General features: G+C 36.7%; 1 protein-coding gene across 4 annotated transcripts in view; it reads left to right on the forward strand.

Moving 5' to 3' along the window:
* The window catches only part of WDR11 (WD repeat domain 11), a 34,773-nt gene extending 9,492 nt beyond the window's left edge, over window positions 1-25,281 (forward strand). The window contains exons 9-29 of one of the 4 annotated variants that reach the window (XM_058841465.1): window positions 729-832; window positions 1,321-1,497; window positions 2,840-2,924; window positions 7,634-7,740; window positions 9,854-9,929; window positions 11,371-11,479; window positions 11,784-11,908; window positions 12,318-12,465; window positions 12,791-12,897; window positions 13,361-13,475; window positions 14,658-14,829; window positions 16,406-16,514; window positions 17,270-17,332; window positions 18,340-18,405; window positions 19,093-19,261; window positions 19,499-19,594; window positions 19,950-20,115; window positions 20,966-21,063; window positions 22,012-22,157; window positions 22,537-22,616; window positions 23,146-25,281. In XM_058841465.1, the coding sequence (XP_058697448.1) occupies window positions 729-832; window positions 1,321-1,497; window positions 2,840-2,924; window positions 7,634-7,740; window positions 9,854-9,929; window positions 11,371-11,479; window positions 11,784-11,908; window positions 12,318-12,465; window positions 12,791-12,897; window positions 13,361-13,475; window positions 14,658-14,829; window positions 16,406-16,514; window positions 17,270-17,332; window positions 18,340-18,405; window positions 19,093-19,261; window positions 19,499-19,594; window positions 19,950-20,115; window positions 20,966-21,063; window positions 22,012-22,157; window positions 22,537-22,616; window positions 23,146-23,303 (2,476 nt within the window). In that variant the 3' untranslated portion in view covers window positions 23,304-25,281. The remainder of the gene's footprint in view (window positions 1-728; window positions 833-1,320; window positions 1,498-2,839; window positions 2,925-7,633; window positions 7,741-9,853; window positions 9,930-11,370; window positions 11,480-11,783; window positions 11,909-12,317; window positions 12,466-12,790; window positions 12,898-13,360; window positions 13,476-14,657; window positions 14,830-16,405; window positions 16,515-17,269; window positions 17,333-18,339; window positions 18,406-19,092; window positions 19,262-19,498; window positions 19,595-19,949; window positions 20,116-20,965; window positions 21,064-22,011; window positions 22,158-22,536; window positions 22,617-23,145) is intronic. The other 3 variants (XM_058841466.1, XM_058841467.1, XM_058841468.1) reach the window with 3 other exon arrangements.
* The last annotated feature ends 1,212 nt before the right edge of the window (window positions 25,282-26,493 follow it).

Raw genomic sequence — 26,493 nt, forward strand, 5'->3', positions numbered from 1 at the left:
GTGTTTTCCTCTCTTTGGCTTTCTTCAGATCATCTAATTTTCCTTAGGAATGGATCCCTCAATTACAGTCACATGTAACGACCAAAATGAGTCTGTAAAGAACTACACTTTTAGTAGGGGAATGTCTTTCTTCTGGATTTGTGTGTATTTGGCACTATTCCAGCTGCACAGCAGGTGACTGGAATATGGTGGTATCAACAATGTTTTTATACACACAGCTTTTAGAATTTTAGATTTGGAGCAGTCTCTCCAAATACTGTGTGAAGTGATACAGTGCTTTGAACAGTCAATGTACAAAGGCTGTTCTGCTGCAATAACCCTTTAAAGCACTATGGAATAAAATAAATAACTTACTGCCATAAAAGAAATAGAATTCTTTCACATGTCAGTAGTACCAGATTTTCAGCATAGATCCTCTTGTTGCTCGTCAGAAATTTAGTGTTTTTATTCTTAGAGTGCTAGATGGATTCCTTGTGCTGCATATCCAGGAAAGCTGTTTAGAACCCAAATGTTCTTGTTTTTTAATTCTTCTGTTCTTAAAAATTATTTCTAAAGCACTGATCTTTGTCAGGAAAAATGTAATATTATAAGAGCCAGGTAGGTCTGTGCTCTTTGCTGATGACACAGAGCTGCCCCAGCCCAGCAGGACACGGCTGCAGGGGCAGTTTGAGTCCCTTGGGGATGGAGATTGTCCCTGCATGGGGAACTTGTTTTCATTTCTTCTGCAGCAGCTCCAGTGCATCACCTCTGTATTCCCCAGTCTCCTTCTGTGGAATCCCTGTAGGAACATTCCAAAATAAACTTCCAGACCTCTCATTAGACAACATGATTGGTAAGAATTTCTTTCATTGATACCACAGCTATTAATTTCTTGTGGCTTTGAATCATTGTACATATTACCTGACTTGAGAACTTAAAATATTTGTTAGAATTATTTCTAATAGTAACTCTGAAATAGAAGAATTCCTGTTTGCTAAAGAAATTATCAAATGAATCCTCTTGAGGTTTTTATCTTGAGCACCAATGTTCCAAATTCATTTTATTTGAGGAAAAGAAGTATTTTAAAATGGAATTTGGACAAAACACTTTTTGATTTTTTGTTACTAATCTTAGAAGCCAATTTATCTGACACATAATTTCACATTTCTCTTTGTGAAACCAGCAACCAGTCTTCAGGAAAGTTTAATCATGCAAAGCTCAAGAGGAAGAAATGTGTCTTATCCATTGTTTGTAATTCTTCATTATAGAAATTTCTGTCTGAAAACCTTCTATAACATCTTCAATTAAAGTTTCATACTAACAAGAACTTTAATTTTTAAGCAGGGCAAGGTGCAAGCGCTGGAGAAGAGTTAAGGAATTCATTTCTGCAGGAAGTGCACCTCAAATTCCTGCTGACAGGACTTCTGTCAGGGCTGCCTCTGCCCCCGTTCGCCATCCGCATGTGCCCACCCCTCACAACCAAAAACATCAAACAGTATGAGCCCATCCTTGCTGTTGGTGAGTGCCTTGAGCAGCTTATTTATTGCTCTGGAAAGAGCAGATCCTGTATTAAATACAAATTTAGTTAATAATACAGAGAAAAAATAAATCTGTCTGTTGAGCCAGTGTAATTTATAGTGACCCTTGTATTGGTTTGGTTCTGTGAGTCTTTGGGTTCTTTTTCCCTGCCTTGGGTTTAAGCAATGCTGACTGAAAAATGCAGTATCATAGCAAGTTTTTATTTATCCTGTTATTTTCTGTGATATTGATCTGCTGATACACTCAGCATTTTACATGTTGCTCTCACTTAATTCTGAATGCCAGGAAATAGGGACTTCTGCAGCCCTGCATTCCTACAACAAGTAAATGGACTTACAGAGACTTCATTTTTGCTCTGATATGAATTCCTAAAATTACACTTGCAGCACGTTACTTTTTCTGGATGAATCTATTCTGTCTCACCACAAATGTAGTTAAACTCATCTAGCTATTACATCTAGCTATTAGAATAGTTGCCAGCACCTGATGTATTAACTCAGAATTTTCCCTATTTAAAGCTGATTTTTCTGGCATCCTCTTTCACAGTTGTGCTCTAAACCACAGGCAGTCCATCACAACATGATGTGGTGCTGCTAAAATGTAACTTGTGGTTTTCCATGAGCTGCAACTGTTAAAACAGGTGAAATAGTAAGATTAGAAAATAAATAAGTGTAAAGTGCATTTACAGCAAGATCTTTTTAAATTTAACATACCTGAATGGCTCTTTAGGTATCCCCTGTTGTATTTCAGAGGTTTGATATGAATATAAAGAAGTGTCTAATGGAAAATTGTAAGTTTCAGTGTTTCAGAAGGTTTTTGATGTAATTGAAGCTCAAAGCTACTAAGTTACTGACTTCTAATTTGAAAGAACTCATTATTTCAGGATGAGAAAGCAGAATTGCTTTAATGATTCCATAAAACCTACCCAAGATTCTCCCCTGGCATTATTTGGGATAACAGTTAAAACATTTCCTTGAGGCATTTACTCATCTCCAGTAATCAAAGCAAAAAGAAACATTCTTTTCTTCTTCAGCTGGGTGGGTGTGTTGTGGAAATGTAAGAAGAATAATCAGATTTTCTACAGCCTCTTCAAAAAGGTTTGGGAAGATGTCTTGATCCAAGTGAATATCAGTGGCTGCAGAGGGTTTAATATTTGGGATTTAAGTTCTAGAAATTAACATAGTTTTTGTAAAATTGTAAAATATAATAGTTACAGGTATCTAAAAATGAGAGAGAGAGAAATACCTGTAAATCCTGCATTTTCACTAAAGCATGGGAGAACAAAAATGTGTGCCTTTATTTTTTTAATCATTTTTTATAGGTACAAGCAATGGCTCTGTCCTGGTGTTTCACCTGACAAGTGGACTCCTCCACAAAGAGTTAAGCATCCATTCCTGTGAAGTCAAGTAAGATTTTCATTTAAATTCCTGCTATAATCCTTCTAGGAAACCAATGTTGAGACACCTGAGTTGTGTTACCCAGCAGTGTGGGTGTCTTGCCTTGCTGTTAATGAAATCAGGAAAATTGCCTGTTGAGTGCTTTACCCTGACACTGCCTTTGCTGTGTAAGAGCTGTAACACCCTGACAAAACTGGAATGAAAATTACATTGAAGGAAATACTGGAATTGCATCTGTGCCTGCTGATCTGGGATGCATATCAACTACTTCCAGTCTCTTCAGGGCACTGCAGGACAAAGAAGTCTTTTTAGGACAAGGAACTTTATTTATTTTATATCTATTGGGATTGAGTCCTTTGAAATAGTGCTGGTTGGTGTGTCAGGGTTTATTTACTTTATCCCCTTGGGGCTGAAATTGCTGTTGAGAGTTGTAGTTCTAAGAGAAGTAAAGATAATTTTTTTAAGACTGAATATAGGAATGGGTATTTATCCATCCTAAGAAGGAGCAGAGTAAGTTTTAAAGGTTTTGTGATGTGTGTTTGTGTGTACACAATGGCAGAACTTTCTGAATAACTGATGGCACAGATATTCAAGGTGGTGCTTGCTGGTTACATATTGCCAGGTAGATTTAAGCATGAAAATAAAATACTTATTTCTAGTACTAATATTAGTAAATATTTGCATCAGAATTGTGTCATAAAGCCTTCATCTGGTTCAGGTCTGCATTTTACTGTGCATTCTGCAAAAATTTATGTACAGGTTACTGAGAATAGGCAGCTCTGAGAGTTCATCATGGAAACCTGCTTGGAATCTACCAACAAAATGAAATAACTTTCTTTAAGTTTGTGGTGTGATTACTTGGCACTGTAAGAGTAGAATTCCCCTTTCTCTTCTAAACCATTTAAATCTCTTGATTTCATACCATTGACTACACATGAAATTATTTTCATTTGATCTTCCCTTATGCAGCACAAGAGGAGAGTCCTTTTTTATTACAGCAATTACAGAACTCAAAATGAAAACCCCTATTTGCATTTCACATGTCAAAAAAAAAAATTAAGATGGAGAGGGAGGAAGAAATAAACATAGTTTTGAAAAAAAGCTTTGTGCATTACTAGAAGTATTGTTAGTTTAAGTTTTTCAATTTTGTAAGGGATTTGCAGCTTTTGAGAAACTTTAAGAATATGTTGTCTTTTTAGCAAATGCTCTCAACAAGTCTTTTTAGAATCCATATAAAATGTTTGTGAATTCTATTTAGCCATAAGCTGTTGTCAGGATAAGGCTTTTAAATATTTGTTATAGATTCCTCAATTGTCTGAGTGACTTTCTACATAATTTTTACAAGTTCAAGGGAATGCTTCAAGCAAATTAGATTAATGCATGGAGATTCTTTTCTTTTTTTAATTGATTTTTGTGGAGTGCAAAAGTTTTTCTTCCACTGGGAATTTTTACTTTACCTCTAAAATATTGGGCAGATTGAATAATGCCTCTGTTTCCATTTTATCTTGAAGAACATCTTCAGGGACCATCATTATTTTAGTAGTAATTGAGAGTACCCTGAAATTGTCACTCAAGGCCAGCAGAGTTCTCAGTGCTCTGTATTTAGGAAGAGAATGTAATAAAAATAAGGCAATTTTCCTTCACAAATTAAATGTTCTAAATTAATGGGCACTGAGTTGTTTGGGTGTTAGCAATTATGATTTTTGTTTTTCTGAAATCAAAGTGTTCTACATATGTAGTCATGTGCTGATTTTTTTGTTTAGTTAGTTTTTATTTAAACTTTGAAATTCCATTGGGACTAGAAGGAGGAAGAATTGCTTCTCTCTCCTTCCTTTTAAAATAATCTGTACTTGTGGGTAACATTGAATATTCATTTTATTTATGATTATTATTGAGCTTTCACTATTTGTTTAGAATTATAGAAGTAAATACTTTGCTGTTTAGTTTAATTTCATTTTTATAAGGAGATTGAGGCAAGAAGCAGCAGAAATGCTTAAAGCACACAAAGAGGGAAAGTCAGGCCACAGCCAGGAGTGTAAGGGAGGGGGAAAATCAAGAAGGGGATTTTGGCTTGGTAGAAACTGGGAGCAGGAGGTCAGGATTCCTTCAGGACAGAGAGAAATACAAATCATTCTTATTACTAAGAGAAAGTGGAAGAACCATGAAATAACCAAGTCTGATCGCTGTGGACAGTAGACAGTACAGGAGATAACAAAACATCTTCAGTGCAGAGAAAAATATATTTGATACCTGCAAATAAAAAATGCCTGCAGTGCAGCTTTCAGTTCAGTGGCACATTTGCAGTTCTCAGTGCAGCTTTTGCTTATTCTGGTAGGGAAATAGCTGTGACTGGAGCAGTGCTGCTCATTCTTTTTCACTGAAGCTCAGCAAGTTCAAGGCTGCAACAGCTTTTATTTTGAAAATTAAAATCTCACTGACTGTAACAAGAATGTCTATGGCCTGCAGGCACGACTTGAAAATTACTACATTACATCCAAATTTTAGCAGTTGAATTGAAGCTGTTTTAGCATTTGAATTTCAGCTGACTGCACTTTGGGAAACTGCCTTGCAAACATTCATCACCTCTTTAAAAAAACTTTCCTTGAATAGAGAAATTAGAGTGAAAAATATCTACCACCACTTTGGGAGCACATATGGTTTAATTTCCCATTTTGCCTTTCTCTTTTTTTCACAATCCTTAAATTTAAGTAGCAGCTGCCATGTCATAAAGTCACAACAATCTATTCTCAAGCAGAAATGTAATTTGTGTTTTTATCCACTTCAGTGCATTTCGTGATTTGTTTGCATTGGAAACATTAATCAAAACAACTGAGTGTCACTCCTGAAGTACCTGAGACAAGTTGAATGTATAGAATCTCTAAATGTTACATTTTAAAAGAGTGGATTCAGTCTGAGAAGTGGTTGGCAGCTGAATGTAACTCTTAATTCTGGTAGGCAAAGATGATTTTTATAAGGAAATTTTTGCTATTTCAGTAGGGAACTTGAATTAGGGAATTTGAACCACTGTCTTCAAATTCTCAATTTCTGTGTATGACAGTGACAAAAATGATGTTGTTTCAGGTGCAAGCAGTTAGCTGAGCTAAGGTTTCCTTTTGATTTTGAGTGTCTTGGGTTTCTGTAGATTTTTATTGGTATTGACAAATGGCCAGGCAGCAGCAGAGAAGTGCCCTGCTAAATCTGAGCTGATGAAGGAAGTGTAGAAATGTGGGAAATGCTTCAGGTCTTTACAGGAGAATGGTGAATAACTACCAGCAATAACAATGCATTAGGAGTGGACATTTTCCAAAAACCATAGCTGAGTAACAGAAATGGAAAGGTGTCAGAATTCATATTTCTTCCATTTCAGAAAGCTCCCTGGGTTTATGACCCTTTGGAGACTTGCAATGTCACCCATTACTGCAGTCGTAGATTTCTACTCAATCATGCCTGAAATGTTTCAATTAATAATTGAATACTTCTCATTTTGATTGAAATTAATGGTTGAACTTCCATAGGTCCTGCTGGGAAAAAGACTGGGCCATAAATTTTTAAATTTTTTGTGGACTTAGGAATAAAGCTTCCCATGTTTTTAAAGCTTGAACTAAAGTAATATAAATATAGCTGTAAATTGTACATGCAAAATATTATGGGAGTGCTTTTTGGTTTCACCCATGTACATTGTATTTAGGAAACTTCTACTTAATGCAGTGTAAGTTGGATTTACTGACAGTAAATCATAAATACTGTTATTTATCTTTCTCATACTGCACATATATTCTTGCAAAGCACGTAGTTGATGTAACAGAATACTTGTCCTGGGAACAGTTCTTAAGTAATCTGTGTTTGAAGGCTTTGAAGAAACCTTAAATCCTTTTATCTGTGTTAAAATGAAGTTGAGCACGTTTGTATTAGAGCTCAGTTTTCATTAGAAGAGCTCCTTGATTTATTTTGCAGATAAAGCAATTTTTGCAGGCACCAAGACTGTGTGGGAAATGGGGCTGGAGAAGGGTCTTGTTTAGGATCAGGCCCACCCAGTGCCACTTTCTGTCCCTTTTGCCCTGTGGTGTATTTCAGGAATTGGCTGAGAATCCATCTGTGCTGCCAATATGTTCTGAGCACTGGAACTTTACATCCTTGCAGCACTGCAACGTGATTTGCTTGGGAGCAGCTTTGGTGTGATCTAAAAGATCAAAAACAAACAAAAAAAAGACCAGGTTTTTGGTTCTTTTGTGAAATCTCTTCAGGGCCTCTCTTTTTATATCATCTTTATTTCTCCTCTCTCTGGACTGAAAGAATTAAGTCTACCCACTCTGCCTCCCACATGAGTATTTCCTGTGCGCTGGGAAATTGGAGTTGTTTGATAGTAACCACGAATTTGATCAGAGCAGGGCTTTTAGTTCACACTAGTGCTGAGTATCTGTGAGGGTTTTCTGCAAAAGTTAGCAGTGTTTCTACCTGAATTTTTTATTTTAACCAAAGTAGAGCTAATGCAGTCTGAAAAGAAAGCTGCTCTTAAATTTAATTCAGTAACTTTATATTCACACTGTAGTTGTTAATGTGTAGCTTCTTGTTATGCTTAAATATTATGTTCTCATAAAGTGCAGAAAGTTACATCTGTGCTGGGTTTTTTAAGAATATACATTAAAAAAAATACTTCAAACTTGTAGCAATTCAAGTATTTTGGCTGATATGCTCCATGTATTTCCTTCTGATCACAGGGGAATTGAGTGGATAAGCTTGAGTGGGTTCATTTCCTTTGCCACATCAACACCCAACAATCTGGGGCTGGTCAGGAATGAGCTGCAGCTGGTGGACCTTCCAACAGGTTTGTGTTTCCTGAGAAGTCTGCTCCAGGAGATGACAGATTTGCTGGGGAGTGACAAGTTCTGATTTATTTTCTTTTTATTCCTTCTGTTGTCATGACAAAATAAAATAATAGAGGAGCTTTAACTGTTTCTGCTCCTCTTTGTGAAGCCACAAAGATGTGTTTTGTCTGGTGCTCTGCAGGCACACTTGAACCAACCTTTGCAAAAACATCTTGGCCTTTTTAAAAGAATAATAAATATAGCAGAGGGTTTAGAAGTAGCCACACAGGGTATTAGTGGTGGATTTTGTTCACAAACTGCACATACTTCCAGATTTCCAAATGTGTTTTGTCATAGTCTGCACCCACTGTTTCGTGTGCCCCTGAAATGGTGTTGAACCATTTGTTGTGGCTTGTTTCAGCAACAGGTCAGGCACGTGGCTGGGATTTGAGTGTGAATGAGTGCAAAAGGGATTTTAAACAATAAAATCTGATACTTTTATAAAGAATTGGAAAGGTTAAAAAGTAAATAACTGTTAAAAGATACTATTGATAGCAAAGTTAACAGGTTACATGTGTTTTTTCAACTATTTTGACCTCATAATGGATTATAAATATATTTGTAATGAACTCAATATTTGCACAATACAAGGAGGTAGAACTGGGGAGATTAGACAGCACAGAACAGGAAGCACTTCAATAATTTTAAATTATTTTTAAATATGAAAAGCTGGAGCCACTTAAGTTCTAATTGAAAAGCCTAAATCTTGCAGCACATGGCTAGTTCTGAATTGCTTTATATAAAGTGATTGTGGTTTTTTCCATTTTTTTTAAGCTTATGGAAGAATCTCAGTTGTTGTATTTCCAGGGTGCTGCACAGAGAAGCTATTCTTGTAGCATAATATTATTGTAAAGTTTTTTCATATAATGTTTTTTGTTCATCTGTTTAAAACCAAAACAGAAAAGATTGAGAAATTAATCTCATGTAAAATGGGAATCTGACTTTTCACTCAGCTTTTGAATCAGTGTAGAACATTTATAGACAGAAGTCATAAAAGATTCAGAATTTCTGCAGGCAACCAAATTTCAAGTAAATATGAATATCTGAGACCTTAGCATTTTGTTTGCTTGAAAATGGTACATTTCCTCTTTGAAAGCTTTCAAGAAAGTTTTAGCAATTTAACTGTTTGATTTTTGCTTCTTCCCTCTTTGGAGGGAAGTTTGGAGCCCAGCTTTCTATTTTAGGCCTAGGCAAACTCTGCTAATTCAGATTTACTTTGACAAAATTCAGATGTATGTTTCTGAACAAAAATATGAAAGAAATTTGCTAAGATGTTGTAAATAGAGGAGAAAGAGCTCTCCTGTCAGAGGCTGCTGGAATTCTAACTCATTCTTGATAACTGGATTTATTCATGTAGCTGGCTTAAGTAATTTAGCAGTGAGCTACAAGAGGAGCTAAAGTTTATAGCTTGAGTTTTCCTTGGAAGCTAAGGAGAATGAAACTTGCATAGAAGATGCTGTTTGTACGTCATTATTTATTTTAGTGATAGTTCTAATACCTGTAATTCTGCAACACTTCCTACAGCTGGATGAAAATTTTGTTGGGGATGAGATTATAAACTCTTGAGATTTACTATTTTAGCTGGAAAGGAAGAGAGAATGGTTCTGATAAATTTGGAATTACACCATGAAACACTATCACACTTAATTCATGGCAGAGTTAATTTCTCTTATCAAACTTGAAATCTATTAATGAATTTCCTCTTTGGGGAATGGAGAGAATCTCTCATTGGTTTTGAGTGGAAAATAATAACACTTGGAACTCTCTCTCTATATTTATGTAATCCTGATGCATCCATTTGAGTTGTTGTGCTCTGGAATGAGTCAGGAGTTAGATTTGACAGTAGAGTTTATAATATATTTAATGTAAACTTTGAAATTATAATGATAAACTCTGAAATGCAGTAAAATGAAATGCAGTAAAACTTTGACAATGACAATAGTAACATTAGAGATGACTGGTGATTTGGAGATGTGCTGGTTTGGTTTGTAAACTGGTTCTGTGTATAAGCTATTTCTCTATTTCTCTTTAGTTTATTGACTGTTTCTGTTCTCCCCCTGTTTTGTGCTCCAGGCAGGAGCATTGCATTCCGTGGGGAGCGAGGCAATGATGAGCCAGCCATCGAAATGATAAAGGTGTCTCATTTGAAGTAAGTGCATCAGCCTTGGGAAGTTTATAAATTTCACTGTACTGCATGAAAATCCTCATAACATCATAGACATTCCAAGAAAAAAAGCACTTCAGAGTATATAGAAAAATATTCAGCAGCATCAAGAGGAAAATGCTTCCAAATATTAATTCCAAGTGCGAAAGCTGTGAATGTTTCTGTGGTTGACTTTGCCACTTCAGGATCCAATCACATTGCAAAATCAATAATTAATATTTTATTTCTGACAGGAGTTGTTTTTACTGAACAGACTTTTTGATAATATTAAGGAGAAAAAAAGTGCTGGACTTTTTTTTCAACTTTGATTCTGTTATGAGTTAATTCTCTTTTCCATAACTTAGGCTTTACTTAAAACTAGGAAGTTTGGCATTCAAGATTGGATGATTATTCATATTTATTTAGCTTTTGTAAGTGTTTCACACCTTTATAATAATTTTCTGCTGGAAAACCAGATGTGAGATATAGTTGTTTGAAAGGTCAGCTGATAAATGACCAAGTTGTTTCCTTTCCAGTTCTCATTCTTTTGAGCTGAAGCCTGAGACAGGAGGCCCTGATCTTCATTGTATCAAAAATAATTGTAGTACTCTGGGAAACCACTTTCATTTACAAATGAAATTAAAGTAGTCTTAAATTTGATTGGGTATTTTCTCTAAATCTTCAAAGCTTCTTCTTTACAGTGGAGGAAAAAATTCATGTCCTCTAGCTTGCACAGGAATATTTTTGCATGTAGGAGTTCCAGAGAATTTGGAAGAGTTCAGCCATATAATGTTCTTAATAATGCATTAAAAATTAAGAACAGCCATGGGCTGAGATGAAGAGGCTGGAGAGTGTTGAGTGAGACAAGAAAGGAGGCTCACTTGCAGAGAGATGAATGCTTTAGAGGACAAACTGCTGCACGGCCTCTCTATTTTCAAGTTAAATGTGAAAAGCGGAAGATTAAAGGTGTTTACACTCACCCAGCTCCACAGATGAGCCATCTGAAGACATGAATGACAAGTGGTTTAGTGTGAGATGATTTTATGCTCATTTATCCCTGGGTTAGGAAGTGGCATGCATCTGCAGGAGGGGAAAATCTCTGTCCAGCCTGCAGTCTTGTGTGTTTTTCTGGTATTTTGAGCCATCAACTGAGACTGAATATGGTGAGATCAGAGTTGCTGCTGCTCTCTCTGAATTATTCCCCTTGTCTCCTCCACAGTAATTGTGCAGAACCACCTGTCAGAAATTTCTCATTCTGTTACCTTTGAAAAGAACTCTTTTTCAGACATTCTTTTGCTCCTCAGTAACTCAAGGGAATCACGAGCTTCAGAGGGGATTTAATTTGCTCTGCTAACTCTTGAGGGCCTCCAGAGTGCTGGTGTGAACAACACGTGTGAAGTAAAATGCTCAAAGGACTCTTGCTGAAGTAAATTCTCATTTGTTTCAGGCAGTATCTAGCTGTGGTATTTAAAGATAAACCACTGGAGATCTGGGATGTGAGAACTTGCACTCTGCTCAGGGAAATGTCTAAAAACTTCCCTACAGCAACTGCTTTGGTAAGGAGTTAATTCTGTTACCTTTTAATAAATGTAATACATTGAAATAGTATAAAATCTCTGAGCAATTTTGCAGCAAGTGTTACTGTAACTGTAGCATATACAGGTAAGTGCTTTAACATTTCATCTGTCACCAAATGGAGGCAGGAAAAAAGGAGGTTATGGTGCAGAAATCTGCTCTGTGCCTTGGGTGCTGGAGGGAGGTACTACAGAAAGCAATCTCCTTGGGAATCATTGTAAAGCCCCAGTAAATTCAGGGAATAAACCTTTGTCTTTTCCATTTTTCCTGGGCCATTTTCCACAGGAGTGGTCACCTTCCCATAACTTAAAAAGCCTGAGGAAGAAGCAGTTGGCAGCCAGGGAGGCCATGGCCCGGCAGACAGTGGCATCAGACACTGAAGTCAGCAGCGTGGAATCCTCTGTGATCAGGTATCCCTGCTCCTGGTGGAATCCTGTGCTACAGCAAGTGTTGTTTTTCCACCATGTGCCCTTTTTCTAATGAGAATAATATTTTAGAACAGATTCTTGAGCACATAGCAAGCAAAACAACTTTATGGGCCTCCCTTTAGTTTTTATATGTGGGACTTTGATACATCTATTTCTCTCAGGGATGTCTGTGGCAGTCCATTGGTTACCTGGTTCTTGTAGTGAAACTGTTACTTGCCCTTGGACATTTCCAGAAGAGTAGAAGTAATAAATAGTTAACTTTTCAGTAAAATGGTTTGAAGGATATATGCTTTTTTTTTTTTCCTGTTTCTGTGCATTACTAGGTAGAATTTGTCTTGCAATTCTGATTTCAAGAAACAAATAATGGTGTCTCATTATGTTCTTTTTAAAGCTTGTTGCAGGAAGCTGAAAGTAAATCAGAGCTGAGCCAGAACATCTCTGCCAGAGAGCACTTTGTGTTTACAGGTGCTGATGGGCAAGTTTATCATCTCACAGTAGAGGGAAACTCAGTAAAAGACAGTGCAAGAATTCCTCCAGATGTGAGTTCCAATTTTTCTTTATCATTAATGCTTTATTGTTTTTACTCAGCTTTGATTGCCAGAAGAAAATTTGGGATAAGCTTTGTAGCAGCAAATGGTCAGTAATGTAGTACTTTGAAATCTGAAATCTGAATTCCAACTTAAAAACTGATAGCAATTCTGTTTTCACAGTCTTATACGTAACTCCTCCTGTTTTAACTGAGTAGAATTTGATCTATCAAGTTGTATAATTTTTTTTTTAAATGAATACCAATGTTGAAATATTTATTCATATGTTTGAGTCTATTAATCCCAAGATATTTTTCTGTTTCTTAAATACTTTCAGGGAAGTATGGGTAGCATTACTTGTATTGCCTGGAAAGGGGATATCCTGGTTCTTGGAGATGTTGATGGAAACTTAAACTTCTGGGATTTGAAAGCTAGAGTATCCAGGTATGAATGCAAATTAACTCTGTCAAACATGAGATGATGAGTATTAGAATGTGGAATGTTTTCATCCTTCCTCATTTTTGTTCTTTGCTGTAGGGAAAGATACACATTTTTTAGAATAAAAATTTAGAAAATGTCTACTGTGTCACAGTTCCCTACATTTAATCTCTTGTGTTTTCAGAAGAATTAACATTTAATCACAGTTTTAAAACCAGCTAGATATCATTTTCTCACATTAAATCTGCAATGGGTTCTGGTAAAACATTAAATATTGTAGTATTTATTTCAAGCATTTAATAATTTTAGTTTAATAAATTGATAATCTGGACAGCCATTTGTGTGTGCATATAGAGAGATTGTTCTCCTCAATCTGTGCAGTACCAGGATCTGCAAAGTTCCTGGACAGGATTCAATTTCCTGCAATATTGGGTATAGAATGATGGATCCTAATCTTGTCTTTTCTTAGGGGGATTCCTACACACCGGAGCTGGGTGAAAAAAATACGGTTTGCCCCAGGGAAAGGAAATCAGAAACTTCTTGCAATGTACAACGATGGGGCAGAAATCTGGGATTCAAAAGAGGTAAGTGGCTGTGGGTTTAATAGGCACTTCTCTTCAAAGCCCACACCTCACCTCTGAAAATCAGGATGAGTCAGGGATTAAGTTTTACTGAGTCAGGATTTCTTGCTGGCAGCTGTATGATAAAGTCATATGGCTTTTCTCAGAAGACTTTTATTCCCTATAAAGCATTTTTGAGCTGCCATCAATGAGAAGTGTCTTCCACTGTTAAAGCTGACAATATCTGAGATCCTCTTTGTAATGGTTTTGAGGCAGACCTTGAAAATCTAAGGGGGAGTCCCCAACCTGAGACTTTAATCCATGGACAAGAGATTGCTCTCACTGCAGGTTTCTTTGTGTATGGTCAGTAGATTTAATTAAATAAACCAGAAAATGTTGTTCATTAACATTGTCTAGCTTCTCTTCGTACTCAGAAACTCTGTAGTTATGTTCACAAACCTTTTGGGTTTTGCTTTGTAGGTCTTTCAGGGGATTATAGTACCATGGGGAAGGAAATATAATTGTACTGTTTTAACTGCTGGAATAAGTTCAGGCTATCAGGGTATGAAATGGGAATTTTAATTTTTTTCCTGTTCACTTTGTAAAGAGCACCAGTTCCAAATTCAGACACTTAATTAGTGCAATATGAAACTCCACTGATGATAAGAATGGGCAGCAGATAGGAACAACTTCTGTGAATTACATAAGCTGAGTAGGATATTACCCAATGAATCTCTCCTTGAAGCATGTTTGAATAGTTTTGATGGCATAGGATACTCCTCCTGTAGCTGTTCCCTCTTCTTTTTCTAGGATAAAGGAGTTTCCTACATGAAAGCATTTAAAATTAAATTCACATTTTCAGTCAAGAGTCTTTTGGAATATCTAATAATATTTTATAGTCTCAGTTCTATTATACATCTAATCCTGTCCTGTTAAAAAAGATAACAAGAAGGCAGCTGTACACTGTGCTCAAAAGGATTTTTTTCTCAGCTCCAAATTGGGAAATAGTATTGTTCCAGGGCAACCATGTGATCTCTCCATGGTTTCTAAATTCCCACTCTCCAGAAAAGACCATTATTGAAATGATTTATGGCTAACTTCACCTTTCATCATGAATTTTGTGCTGTGCCTCCTGGGTGTGTGACACAGCCTCACACGGGGTGATGGAGAGGCTGCTAAAAATAAAAAATAACTGAACTTTTCCAGGTACAAATGGTGAGCAGCTTAAGAAGCGGGAGAAATGTGAATTTCCGGATCTTGGATGTGGACTGGTGCACGTCAGACAAAGTGGTGCTGGCATCAGATGATGGATGCATCCGAGTGCTGGACTTATCCATGAAACCCTCGTGTTTCAGGATGGATGAACAGGATTTAATAGGTATGCTCATGTCTTTTCTGCTACCCACTGCTTGAGACTTCTGCACTCCCCTTTGGAAAGTGGAGCTCAGCACTTCTGTTAGAACAGGGAATTGTCACATGTGGAGATTTTGGTGCTTTTTCACTGATTTTGATAGATACAGGTAATTTTTTTATCCTCAGGTCATATGCATGGTTTTATTAATACAAGTTTAATCTCCTAAATAATAAATACTTTTTAATATCTTAATTGAAGTATAAATTAGCAAAATAAGAGCTTTTTGTACAGATATTTAGCAAATTGACTTACAAAGCATTGGCACATCATTTAGGTATCAGTACCTGCATCATTGGATACTCATTACATGATTTAGAAACAATTGTTGATGTGTGAAAATGTATTTCCTGATTTTTTTTTCAGGTGTTTGTAGACTGATACATTGCTTTTCAAACTGACCTTTAAAATAGCAATATTAGTGTTACTTGCCTTTTTAGCCATATGTCTAAGAAGGGAATGCAAATGTTTAACTATTTAACCAAGCTGTACTTTTTTTGTATTTTTTATTAGTGGTGTTCCAAATAACTCTTCTTGTTGCCTTTTGAGTCAATCCTGCTCATACAATTCCTTAAGTCATTTCCTTAAAACCCAGTAGATTCTAAGATATATGTAATAAACTGTGATGTGAGGAGCTGTGGTATAGATTTATTTGAGGAAATATGTAATTTATCACAGCCAGGTTAGTTATCTAATGTTCTGCAATATTAAGTTATAAAAATGAATGTTGTAAAGCCAAGCACACTGAAATGAGGCTGTGCCAGCTGCCTGTGATTGAGCTGTCCTTCTGCCTCTGCTCTGTGGTAATGTTTTAATTACCAAATCACATTTACAACAGTCCTACATCACTCAGTGCACAAGAGGAACAGGGAATTGTGAATATTTAATCATGGAGCTGGTTTTGGTACTTGTTTTACTCCTCACTACCTTACTGGGTAGCATTTACTGCCTGTCAGCCACACCTTGTACTGAGTACAGACTAACTGGCTTTCACATTTGTGTGACAGCACTTCATGTACAATTTTTATCTAACTTCCCACCATCCTTTCCAGGATGGGGTTTAATTCTTGCATTGTACTGTAGGAATTACAGGGACAGAGCCAAACTAAACTTTGCACCATGCCCTTGTAGTAGCAATAATCAATGCACACAGCTCTGCCAAAGCCAGTAGAATGCATTCCAGGAGTCTATGGCTAAATTCACTATGGAATGTCCTGAAATTCTCATTTGAGCATGGTGGATAACCCTGTACCTTCTATGAAATGTTTTTGCTTGAGTGTAGTGAAAAGTTTTTATGACTAGCAGCCTGTGCTGGGTGTGTGAGAAGACTTTTATTTATGATTTTCCTGGTGCTTGCAAACCAGCTGAGACATTTTCTATGGTGCATCTTCTGTGGTACATTTTCTAGTGGTGCATTTTCTGTGGTACATTTTCTGGTGTACATTTTCTGTTCTATATTTCCTGGAGGTACATTTTCTGATCAGTGAGCACAGCATTATTGCACATGACCCTCTGGACAATGAATCTTTTCCTTTTGTTTCAGAACCTGTCTGGTGTCCCTACCTGCTTGTTCCAAGGGCTTCATTAGCTTTAAAAGCATTCCTGCTGCATCAACCATGGGATGAGAAATATTCTCTAGATATTATGGACATGTAAGAAGAAATATAGTTCTGTATATAACAGACTATTATTTTTAAAGCCTGCATCTTTTATTAGTCTTTCTGTGCAAATAACTGTTGGATATATAAGTTTCCTCAGTCTTGGGGACAGTAAAAAAAATAATTATTTCACTGTTTATTACTGAAAGTAATAAATTGATAAGGCTCTAAGGTCAGGTATTTCTTCTGGCTTTCCGTAGCACTTGGCTATTAAAAACTGCAGTCTGCTTTAAGTATGGGTAATATTTTTATGGCATTATATTACTTCTGAGAAAAGTTGTGTTCTCTTTGTTCTAGGAGTTAATGCAGCAGTCAGAGTTGTTCCTAAAGTGTAACTGCAGGTGATATTCTGATATTCTGGTAGACCTGGCTGTATTCTTGGAGAGCCACATTCACATCATCATAGGAGGACATTTCTGTGTCCTGGATTGGCTCATAGTCACATTATAATGCTCTAGGCATTGCCATTTTTATTAGTTTTAAGGTTAATGAATGAAAGAAAAATGGGAAAAGGAAGCTTGGCACTGGCTCTGAGGTTCAGTGGAAGCAAACTCAATTTTTCACTGCTGTTTTGGAACTGGTAACTGGATAAAGAATCCTGCATGAGTGGCTTACCAAAAGAATGTGAAAGATTGTTTCTATGTATGTGCCTGTATTTTTCTCCTACAAGTAGTGCTCTTTCATTTCAGGTAATTCTGTCCTTTTGGTAATGTAGAAAACCTCTTTTTTTTCCTTTTTTTCTAATCCAGTGATTATCCAGAGAATGAAAATATTAAAAACCTTCTTCAAGAGCAGTTGAATTCATTGTCCAAGTAAGAGTTTTCCTATTATTATTTGTGTAAGCTCAGAGAAGGCAAGAAATCTGAAGTTTATGGCAATTCACAATTAATTAAGAAAGAATTCTTTCTGCCTCTCTAAAGATACACTTGAGTAATGAGTTTTTACTTAAAAGGGGTTATTTTTTATGTAATTTAAAACTTGGTGCTTTAAAGGTACTGATAGGGTCAGTACATGATTTGCAACTGGCCTGTGAGCATTTGGAATGTTATAAGCAGTACTTCTCAGGGATTTAGGGGTTCTTTATGCTGATCCTGACTGCACTGGACACTGCTACTTAAATACTCCAAGGTTTGTTAGGATATTTGAGCTCTGAGGGAAAAAAGATGATTCCAGCAATCCTTTGTTGAAGATGCAATTCCAGAACAATGTTGATGCACACTGCTCTATTTACACAGGAAACAGATTTTGACATTTTCAATTTAAACCTTGAAAATTCTAGTTAAAGCTAGCAAATAGACAATTTTGTCCATTTTCCTTTTGTCCTTTCATTTAGTTGGGTGGAATAGGTAACAGCCTGTTTTTATCCAGTCTGAAACACCTGTGGAAAACCTAAATTCGTGCATGTGCACCCCTTCTGTTGTGACACTACATAGCTGCAAGATTATTTGTAATTAATATTGTAATTAGTAGAATTATTGCAGACTAATTGGCAGCTTTGCATACACCCTGGTGGTGATTCCCTGTATTACAAGGAGAAAGAGTTCCTGTTGGACTCTGTGCATTTGCTCCTGGAGATCAGTTATATTTAAAATTATATATAATTCCTCTTGTAATTGTTTTCATAGATGCATTTTTTTCATTTCAGAAAAGAAATTGTGTATTTTAGGGGTTGATTTTTTCAGTTTGTACGTGATGTATCCTATTTGTGTTCAAAACCAACCAAACAAAAAAACATGTACAGCATTTTACAGATTCTTTAACACTTTGTTTATTTATTTTTCTATTTATTTTTCTATTTTTTTTTTTTCACTTTATGCAGTGACATAAAGAAACTTCTGCTTGATCCAGATTTTACTCTGCTGCAGAGATGTCTCCTGGTTGCCAGGTAGTAGAGATTCAGATAAATATATAAAATGTTTCCTAGGAAAATCTTGTTGTTATTAATGCATAGGAATGAGCTGAATTACAGGAACTCACCCAGTTGTCCTTTAATTTAGCACTGTCCCTAAACTACTTTGTTACCCATATAGGAGAGGTTTTAAGTCCAAAATGGAACTGTTACCACACTGAAACAGTTTTATTTGCATGCTGGATATATGGAGCTTCCCTCAGTCTTGGTAGCACTTTTATAACTGCAGTTCTGGCAGCCACATTATTTTGTTCTTGCTCCAAAATGTCATTTAGAACTTCACAACAGTTCTGTACAAACAGGGCCTGGGGTTTATTTCAAGTGTATTTGTTCTGTGTGGTTCCTCTGCCTAAACTGAGCTAATTTTAATCTGTCTGTATTCAGAGATGGTTTCCAAACTTAGTACCTTGTGGTTGAAAGAGGATATCAGTGACTAAGTGTAAAATAATAATAAATACCAATTTCCACATATTTCTATGCTGAACATTCCTGGAGTTTAATTTCTGTTGTGACCTACCTTGCTGAATGTCATTCCATAATGTTGTCCCATTGATAATGCAAAGTACTTGTGCACAGTCCTTGAGAAAATTAAATACATCATATTTTTATGTGGTTTATGGAAAAATACAAACCTGTTTCACATCCTGCTTTGTATCTTCTCAGACTGTATGGGGACGAATCTGAGCTGCATTTCTGGACTATTGCTGCCCACTATTTGCACAGCTTATGCCAGGAGAAGCCTGCAAAACCAGACACAGCCGTCCTTCAAGAGCAGCTGGTTAATCCTCTGGATATATGCTATGATGTACTGTGTGAAAATTCTTACTTCCAGGTATGTCAAAGAGTTTGAAACCAAATTTAATAGGAATGTCATCAACACAATAAACACTCACTTCCCTGTACATATTTCACTTTTATTAGTAACATACCAGTCTGGATTAAAACATTCCTAGTGCTTAAAAATAGAGGCTGTTCTAAAAACTGGCAAGATATGTAAATATCTTTTAAATGCCTGGTTTTATTTCTTATGGTAGGCTTACATTTAAAATATTTTTCCTTCTTTGTCCAGAAATTCCAGCTGGAAAGGGTAAATCTCCAGGAAGTGAAGAGATCAACATATGATCATACCAGGAAATGTGCTGATCAACTTCTTCTCTTGGGCCAGGTTTGTGGGTGATGTTTGAATTTTTTATTCTTCTTCCCTGTCTGTTTCATGTACTTAGTCTATTCAAGGACGGCTTTTGCTAACTTTATTTGCTGTTTCATACTTGTATGAATCCAGTGCAGAGTTTTTTTCATTCTTATGTTAAATTCATGATGGGTTTTCAATGCTGTCCTTATTTCAAATATCCTATTGAATCAGAATCTTAGTCATTGCTAGATGGGGAGGTATTTTTGTAGCCTGTTTTAGAATTACTTCCATTTTTGTTTGCTCCATGTCTTAAAAAGGGTAAAAATAGAAAGGCTTTTAAACAAAATTAATATGTTGTGGTCAAAGTTGTATTTTTTTCTCTTGCTAGACTGACAGAGCAGTGCAACTGCTGCTAGAAACCAGTTCAGAGAATGCACATTATTACTGTGACTCACTCAAAGCTTGCCTGGTCACAACTGTCACCTCGTCAGGGCCATCTCAAAGCACCATCAAACTGGTAGCAACCAACATGATAGCCAATGGAAAGCTTGCAGGTAAAATAACTCCTTCTCTTTGCTTGTAAACTCATAATTCTCATCATTTTGAAGGATGCCAGTGGAAATAGGAGCGAATCCTGCTGTGATAGATCTTACATGTTGCATGTGCTGTAGCAGACATTACACAGAGTAGTTAACACAAAAATTATCAGTTACTGAGTTATAAAATCCAGCTTGTCTTGATTTATTTTCACTGGAAAACTTACTTCTGGAGGAAATTGTTTAGAACTGTTTGCACAAAAAAAAAGCTGAGCACATAATATGTATTTTCCACTTTTCTAATTAAAGAATAACTAAAATTTGATGTCCTGTTACAAAATATGAAACATGGATTTAGTCTCCTTTTCAGTTCAGAACTTTGTTCATAATATGTGTTTCCTTACAAGTACAGGTTAATTTTGCTTAATGCAAGAGCTGCAACATAATTGAAATATTTCAGTTATAACCATAAAACTGAAATACTCAGACATGCCGAGAAAGTTAAAAGTCTGTACTTGCCTGGAAAAACTACTTTCCACTCTTTAGACTGTTAATAATTGCACTGTGGACAACATGAAATTAAAACAAAGAACTACCTATGAAATCTATTTATTTCATTTGCAAAGATCATTATGTCTTTATGATGAGCAGTCCTGTGAGCCCCTAAGTTTGTGTTCAGAATAAAGATAAATGAGAGCTTTGCTTGGCCTCTGTCGCCCAGAACAAAGGTGCAATAACTGGCACAGGGGTTATTTGAGGGCAGTCTCAGCATCCTCAGGTGCTGAGGACATGGAGATCCCTTTCCACACTGAGATAGCAACTCCTTTTTCCCTGGATTTCCTGAGTGGAGTGAATTTCTGTGTTCCAGAGGGGGTGCAGCTGCTGTGTCTGATTGACAAGGCCGCAGACGCCTGTCGCTACCTGCAGACCTACGGCGAGTGGAACCGCGCGGCATGGCTGGCCAAGGTGGGCAATTCCTCGCTTCCAGGCTGGTAACACCAACCACCTGCTTGGCATCTGTGCTTAGGAAGGCTGAGGAGGGTGCTGAAGTGCCCTAAATAACTGAAACATCAGTTAGAAATACCATTTAGCTACACAAAGCCAGTCCGTTCAATCAGCGCTGGCAGATTCTTCAGCCTTCTGACCACACAGCTCTGCCCTCATCTGTGTTATAGGACTGAGGCTTAAAAAGGCTTGGAATACTCAATTTCCTAATTTTTCAGTAGTCTGGGAAGGTCCATATAGCTGCAGCAGTATAAAGTTGGTAATAAACTATAAAAATCCACTCCTGGATGTGGGTAAATAACTGGGCAGTGACTTTGTGCTGAGCTCTATGTAGTGTATGAGCTGATTTCAAAATTACCAACACTCATATAAATTTGCATCATCTTCTGTTTTGGTGTGCAGCCATAATTACAGCAAAGCTACCCAGACACAGCATTAATTCTCCACATTAAAAATGGGCAGGGGTTAGTAAGGATTTTTCAGTGTCTCTCAACTAAACTTTCTGTTATGTTTCCTGAAGAAGGAATGGAAAAAGCACTTAGATTTTCTAAATAAGTGAATGCTGCTTTTCAGAAAAATAAAGATTTTTTTTGTCCTTAAGTCTTCAGTAAAGGATGAAGAGTAACTTCTTTATTTAAAAAAACTTAAGAAAAACTTGGGGTAAAAATGATGTTAATCACATGTAAAAATGAAGTGACCCAAGTGAAGTATTTTTATACCCAGATATCTCTGATTTTCCTTAATGTCATATTAATTCAAGGAATATGCTTACTTTTTATTAAAAAATGATGGTTGCAGATGCTTTTGCTTCTGCCCAGAGTGTTTCCCTGAGGAGAATGCAGCAGCAGCAGAGAGCAGTGTGTGTGTGTGGGAGCTGGGAGCTCGCTCAGGCTCTGCTGTGTCCCGCAGGTGCGGCTGAGCTCGGAGGAGTGCGCGGACGTGCTCCGGCGTTGGGTGGATCACCTCTGCTCCCCACAGGTCAACCAGAAATCCAAGGCCATTCTTGTCCTCTTGTCTCTTGGCTGCTTCACAAAAGTTGCAGAGATGTTGCACAGGTAAAGGTGAAACAGCAGCTGTGTTTTCTCTTGTCCACACTTCTGACATCTGTTTCTATTTTAGCAGGTTTATCTTTAATTAATTTTAACCTGTGGGCTACAACTGGTATTTCATTTTAGCACAGGCTTTAAGACTGCCAGCACCCATGGACCAAGCAGCAATGATTTATAGTATCTATGATTTGTTCTGAGCAACTTCAGCCCTGATCTTTCAGAAAAATTTATAGCAAGTGTCAGTTCTTGAGTGCAAAGAGGGAGGGGTGATATAAAAAAGTTTTACAAAGCCTCTCTGCAAGTGTTTTGGTGTGATGTCCTGGAATACTTTTCTGGTTTGTATCTTAACAAATGATTCTCTTTTTGTTTTTTTCCCATTTAACAGTATGAGGTACTTTGATAGAGCAGCTTTATTTGTAGAAGCTTGTCTGAAGTACGGGGCATTTGAAGTTAATGATGATACAAATATCCTTTTTCTGAAACCCTGTCTTTGCTCACTAAATCTTCACATGTGTTCTGGAAAGCTGAGCAGTTACACAAACTTTTGTATTATATACTATAAATAATAATGTATATGTAAATAATACCTGATCCTGTTCTATGGAGTCATCACCCTGTAAATAAAAAATACACGAATAAGTCATGTAAGTAACTTCAGGTCTAAGTAATGAAAAAAATCTTTGTGACATTAAAATTTCTGTTGCAATTTATCCCATTGTATCATGGTAGGTACTTAAGGATATCTGAAGTGTGTCTGGTTTAGTTTACAGCACTCTGCATGCTGCTTTATAAATACTAATATGAGTTCAAAAGGAGGATTAGAAGCAACCTTTTTGTTATTATTTGTGCTGAAAAATAATGGATTAGCACAATTTGTAGCAACATTCAGCATTTTCACCTTGGAAGAGGCAAGGAGTAAGAAGGGGGGAAAAAGGGATTCTGAGGTTGTTTTTGTTTTGCTATTAATTTGTGTTTTCCTTAATGCTTCATTTACATAAATTGATCCATGCTGTGTATGCAGATTATGCCAGAAGCTTGAAGCTCCTGGGCTTTAAAGAGGGAGCTGCTCTCTTTGCCTCAAAAGCAGGAGAAAGTGGGAAGGAGCTTCTGGCTGAACTCAAACAGCCAAAGGAGGAGGTGACACAGGAGTGAGGATTCCGTGTTGGGAGGTTGTCTGGCAGACTGGGATTCCACGGGGTGAAAATACATTTTTCTCTTGAATCACTGTAATAACTGATCTGTGTCGTTTGAGCAAATACTGTTAAATGTGTTTAAAGTCAGGATTAAGAACTGTGGTGTTGCTTTTTGTTAAATTTGTCTTTGCTTTCACAAGAGGGGAGAAAAGCTTATGGTAAAATTATACAATAGTATTTCCACTTTTTCAAATGTAGTAGGGATAAAATTGAAAAATGTGCTGAAAGGGTTCCATACATGTATAAAAGTCTGGCCCGTTTACTTCTAAAAATCAAATCTTAGTAGAACTTCAATACTGTTGTATTTATATGTAAAAATTATTGAGTCTGTACTGTAAAAATATAAATATATTAAAAAAACAGAGATCACAAAGCACACAGTTCTTTCCTGGAAAATCATGGGTTTTTCAGTCCAATTTCTTGTTTAAAGTTACTGTTATTTTAAATCAATTCACTGTATTGTCATTTCCATAACTGCCTGGGATGGAATCTTTAACAGGTTAACTTACAAATGTTGCTCTCCTAACATTCCAGAAATCCATGAAACATCACTTTTTTCAGCTAAGGAATTGTTACAATCCATTTTATTCTCAATTGTGCACTCCCTGCACACCCTGGGGACTGAATTCTGCCTGTCAGAGGATGGGAGAAGGTTTTACCTCCAGAGCAGCAAGGTCAGGACACTGCTGGTGCTGTCCCCTGTCACTGTTTTGTTATTGAATGTCTGATTAACAAAAGGTGAAAAAAGCATTGTGCAAAGCCAAAACAATGGCTTTTCATGAGATACTTCTCCTGCTAACGTATCTTATGGTCCACAGACACAAGGATGCCACCAAAAAACTCTTTTCATATTTTTTGCCAGTATTTCAGTACTTGTTTGTGTTACTGTTTCTGATGTCAGATGTGTCTTTTCCATGCTGAGAAATTTTACAGCTGAGGAGTGGATGCTGATGCTACATTGCCCTTGCAAACTGAAGACTGTGGCATTTAGGCTAAAATCCTAAATTCTTCTATTTCCCTGCTTGTTGGAGCTACTGAAGTTGAGTTTGTTGTCGTGAAAAGAATCCTATAAAATGTCTGTCATTTGAATGTAATTTTTGTGTTGTCTACTTACAGTAACAGTGCATTGGATTCTCCTTTTGTTCAAGGATTTGTGGATATGTATTGAGAACCCCCATCAGCTTTGGGACATCTCCAGCTCCAGAAAACTTTTGGTTCAAATCTTAAATAATATTTGTGATAAAATGGGAAAGAGTACACTGTTCAAGTCATTCTGAGTACAAACTGAAAAAGAGAGTTTCATCATTCTAAACAGAAAAATAGGAGATATATCTGCAATGTGTTGTTTTTGTTCTTGCCACATCTTACATAAATAACCACAAAATACCTTTTGTTCAGTGTATTGTGAACCATGCTTATTGTGTTGCTTTAGCTTGAGAAAATGAGTATACAAGGAAATTTGCCTTAAGTACTACATGAGCAACAGAATGAATCAAAATGAGCTGTAATTAGCAGTGGCCTAAATTCTGCCTCACACTGACTACTACAGCTCTACTCAGTCCCTGCTCAGTCCCTGCTCTTGCTTTTGTAGCAGCCCTTGTGGACAAGGCTCCCACAGAGTTGTGAGCACACCCAAACTTTTCTTTGACAGGTCATGGAGCTGTTTGTCAGTGGGTCTCTGAAGTAAATCTCCTTCAGAATACACTTGGATTTGTAACTCTGATGTTTGTTTTTTTAAAAAAACAACATATTGCAAAGGCCTTTTAATACTGAATGTTTCTATAAACTTTTAAGTGTGCAGGTTTCAGGGTACTTTGTGGCATTCCCAACTGGAACCTTCATGAGGAAAATAGAGTGTAATAGTGATTGAAAAGTTTATTTAGATAATACTGCAGTCTCATTACAATAATAAAAATATTTTTAAAATCTCTGTGTGTCTTGATTTAATACAAACCCATCATCTGTTGCCCTGGAATTGAGTGCTGCTTGTGCAACTGTTGTCATTTTGCCTTCTGGACAGGAACAATGCTCAGGGCTGGGTTTAATAGAGGAAGTGATTATCCTTTGTACATCTGAGTCACATTTTCCATATTAGTTCTAATGAAACATTGTGTTTGAGCAGTATTAATTCCCAGGCTTTAGCAGCAAACATAAAATTTGTATGGGTTAAATTAGAGCAGGACACGGTCAGCACATCCTGAGTTTTGAAAAGCACAGAAATAAGTAATGAAAAAAATCCTCTCCCTTTCTGTTCTCACAGCCTAAAAAGTGAACTGAATGAGTTTTTAAAATAAATATGATTTAAACTCCTTTAAACCCCTTTGAGAATTCCTTCCTCAAAGCTTTGTGAATACTACCATTTATAATCTGTATTTTCTAAGCTTTTTCTTTTGAAGCCTCTGTCAGCAGTGAAGCCATAACTGGAACTGGTGTTTGACCATGCTTGGCAATGAGGAAATGGTAAAATTGTGTTTGCACCTCAATATACAGAGATTCTTTGTGCATTTGTCTTTGAACACCAGCCCTGTATTAATTAACTGGGATGTTTAATTAGCAGAGTATTCAGTAACTGTTTAAGGGTTCTTTTGCATAAGGCCAGGACCTTTGGAAATACAGAATTCTTTGGGCATTTAGGTTGTCTAGATGAGAAACTTCTGGTTGAAGAAAATCTTGCAGCACAACTAGTGCTGGTTACTCCTCTCATTGTTTGATATGAATAATTTTGGCCTTCCATGATCAACAGCAAAAAACAAAAGCATAAGATGGAGTGCAGGGATGCATAAATTGTCTTCAGTTCAGTGAAGCATCTGGAATTTGTACATTTCTGGAGCTCAGTCAGTCCCACAGGCGCTTTCTCTCCAAATCTGTGTGCCCACATTCCACTGGTGGTTGTACAACCTGAGGGAAGCTTACACTGAATATTGTCGTGGGACTCTTTTGGCAGAGCTGGATTTTAAAAATGGGCTTATTTTCTTTTCAGTTCCTGATGTGATTCTTTAAAAAAGTCCAAATTATTTCAGTTTTAAGATAATGGATTGTCAGTGGAAAGTCTAGAAAATGGTCTTTCAGCTTAGCTTCAGTAAAGGCCCTAATTAGAGTTTTAATTGGATCACGATGTGCTTCACAATAAAGGCAGCCTGTAAATTAAA

Source organism: Poecile atricapillus, chromosome 6 (genome assembly GCF_030490865.1).
Source record: "Poecile atricapillus isolate bPoeAtr1 chromosome 6, bPoeAtr1.hap1, whole genome shotgun sequence".
NCBI lineage: Eukaryota > Metazoa > Chordata > Aves > Passeriformes > Paridae > Poecile > Poecile atricapillus.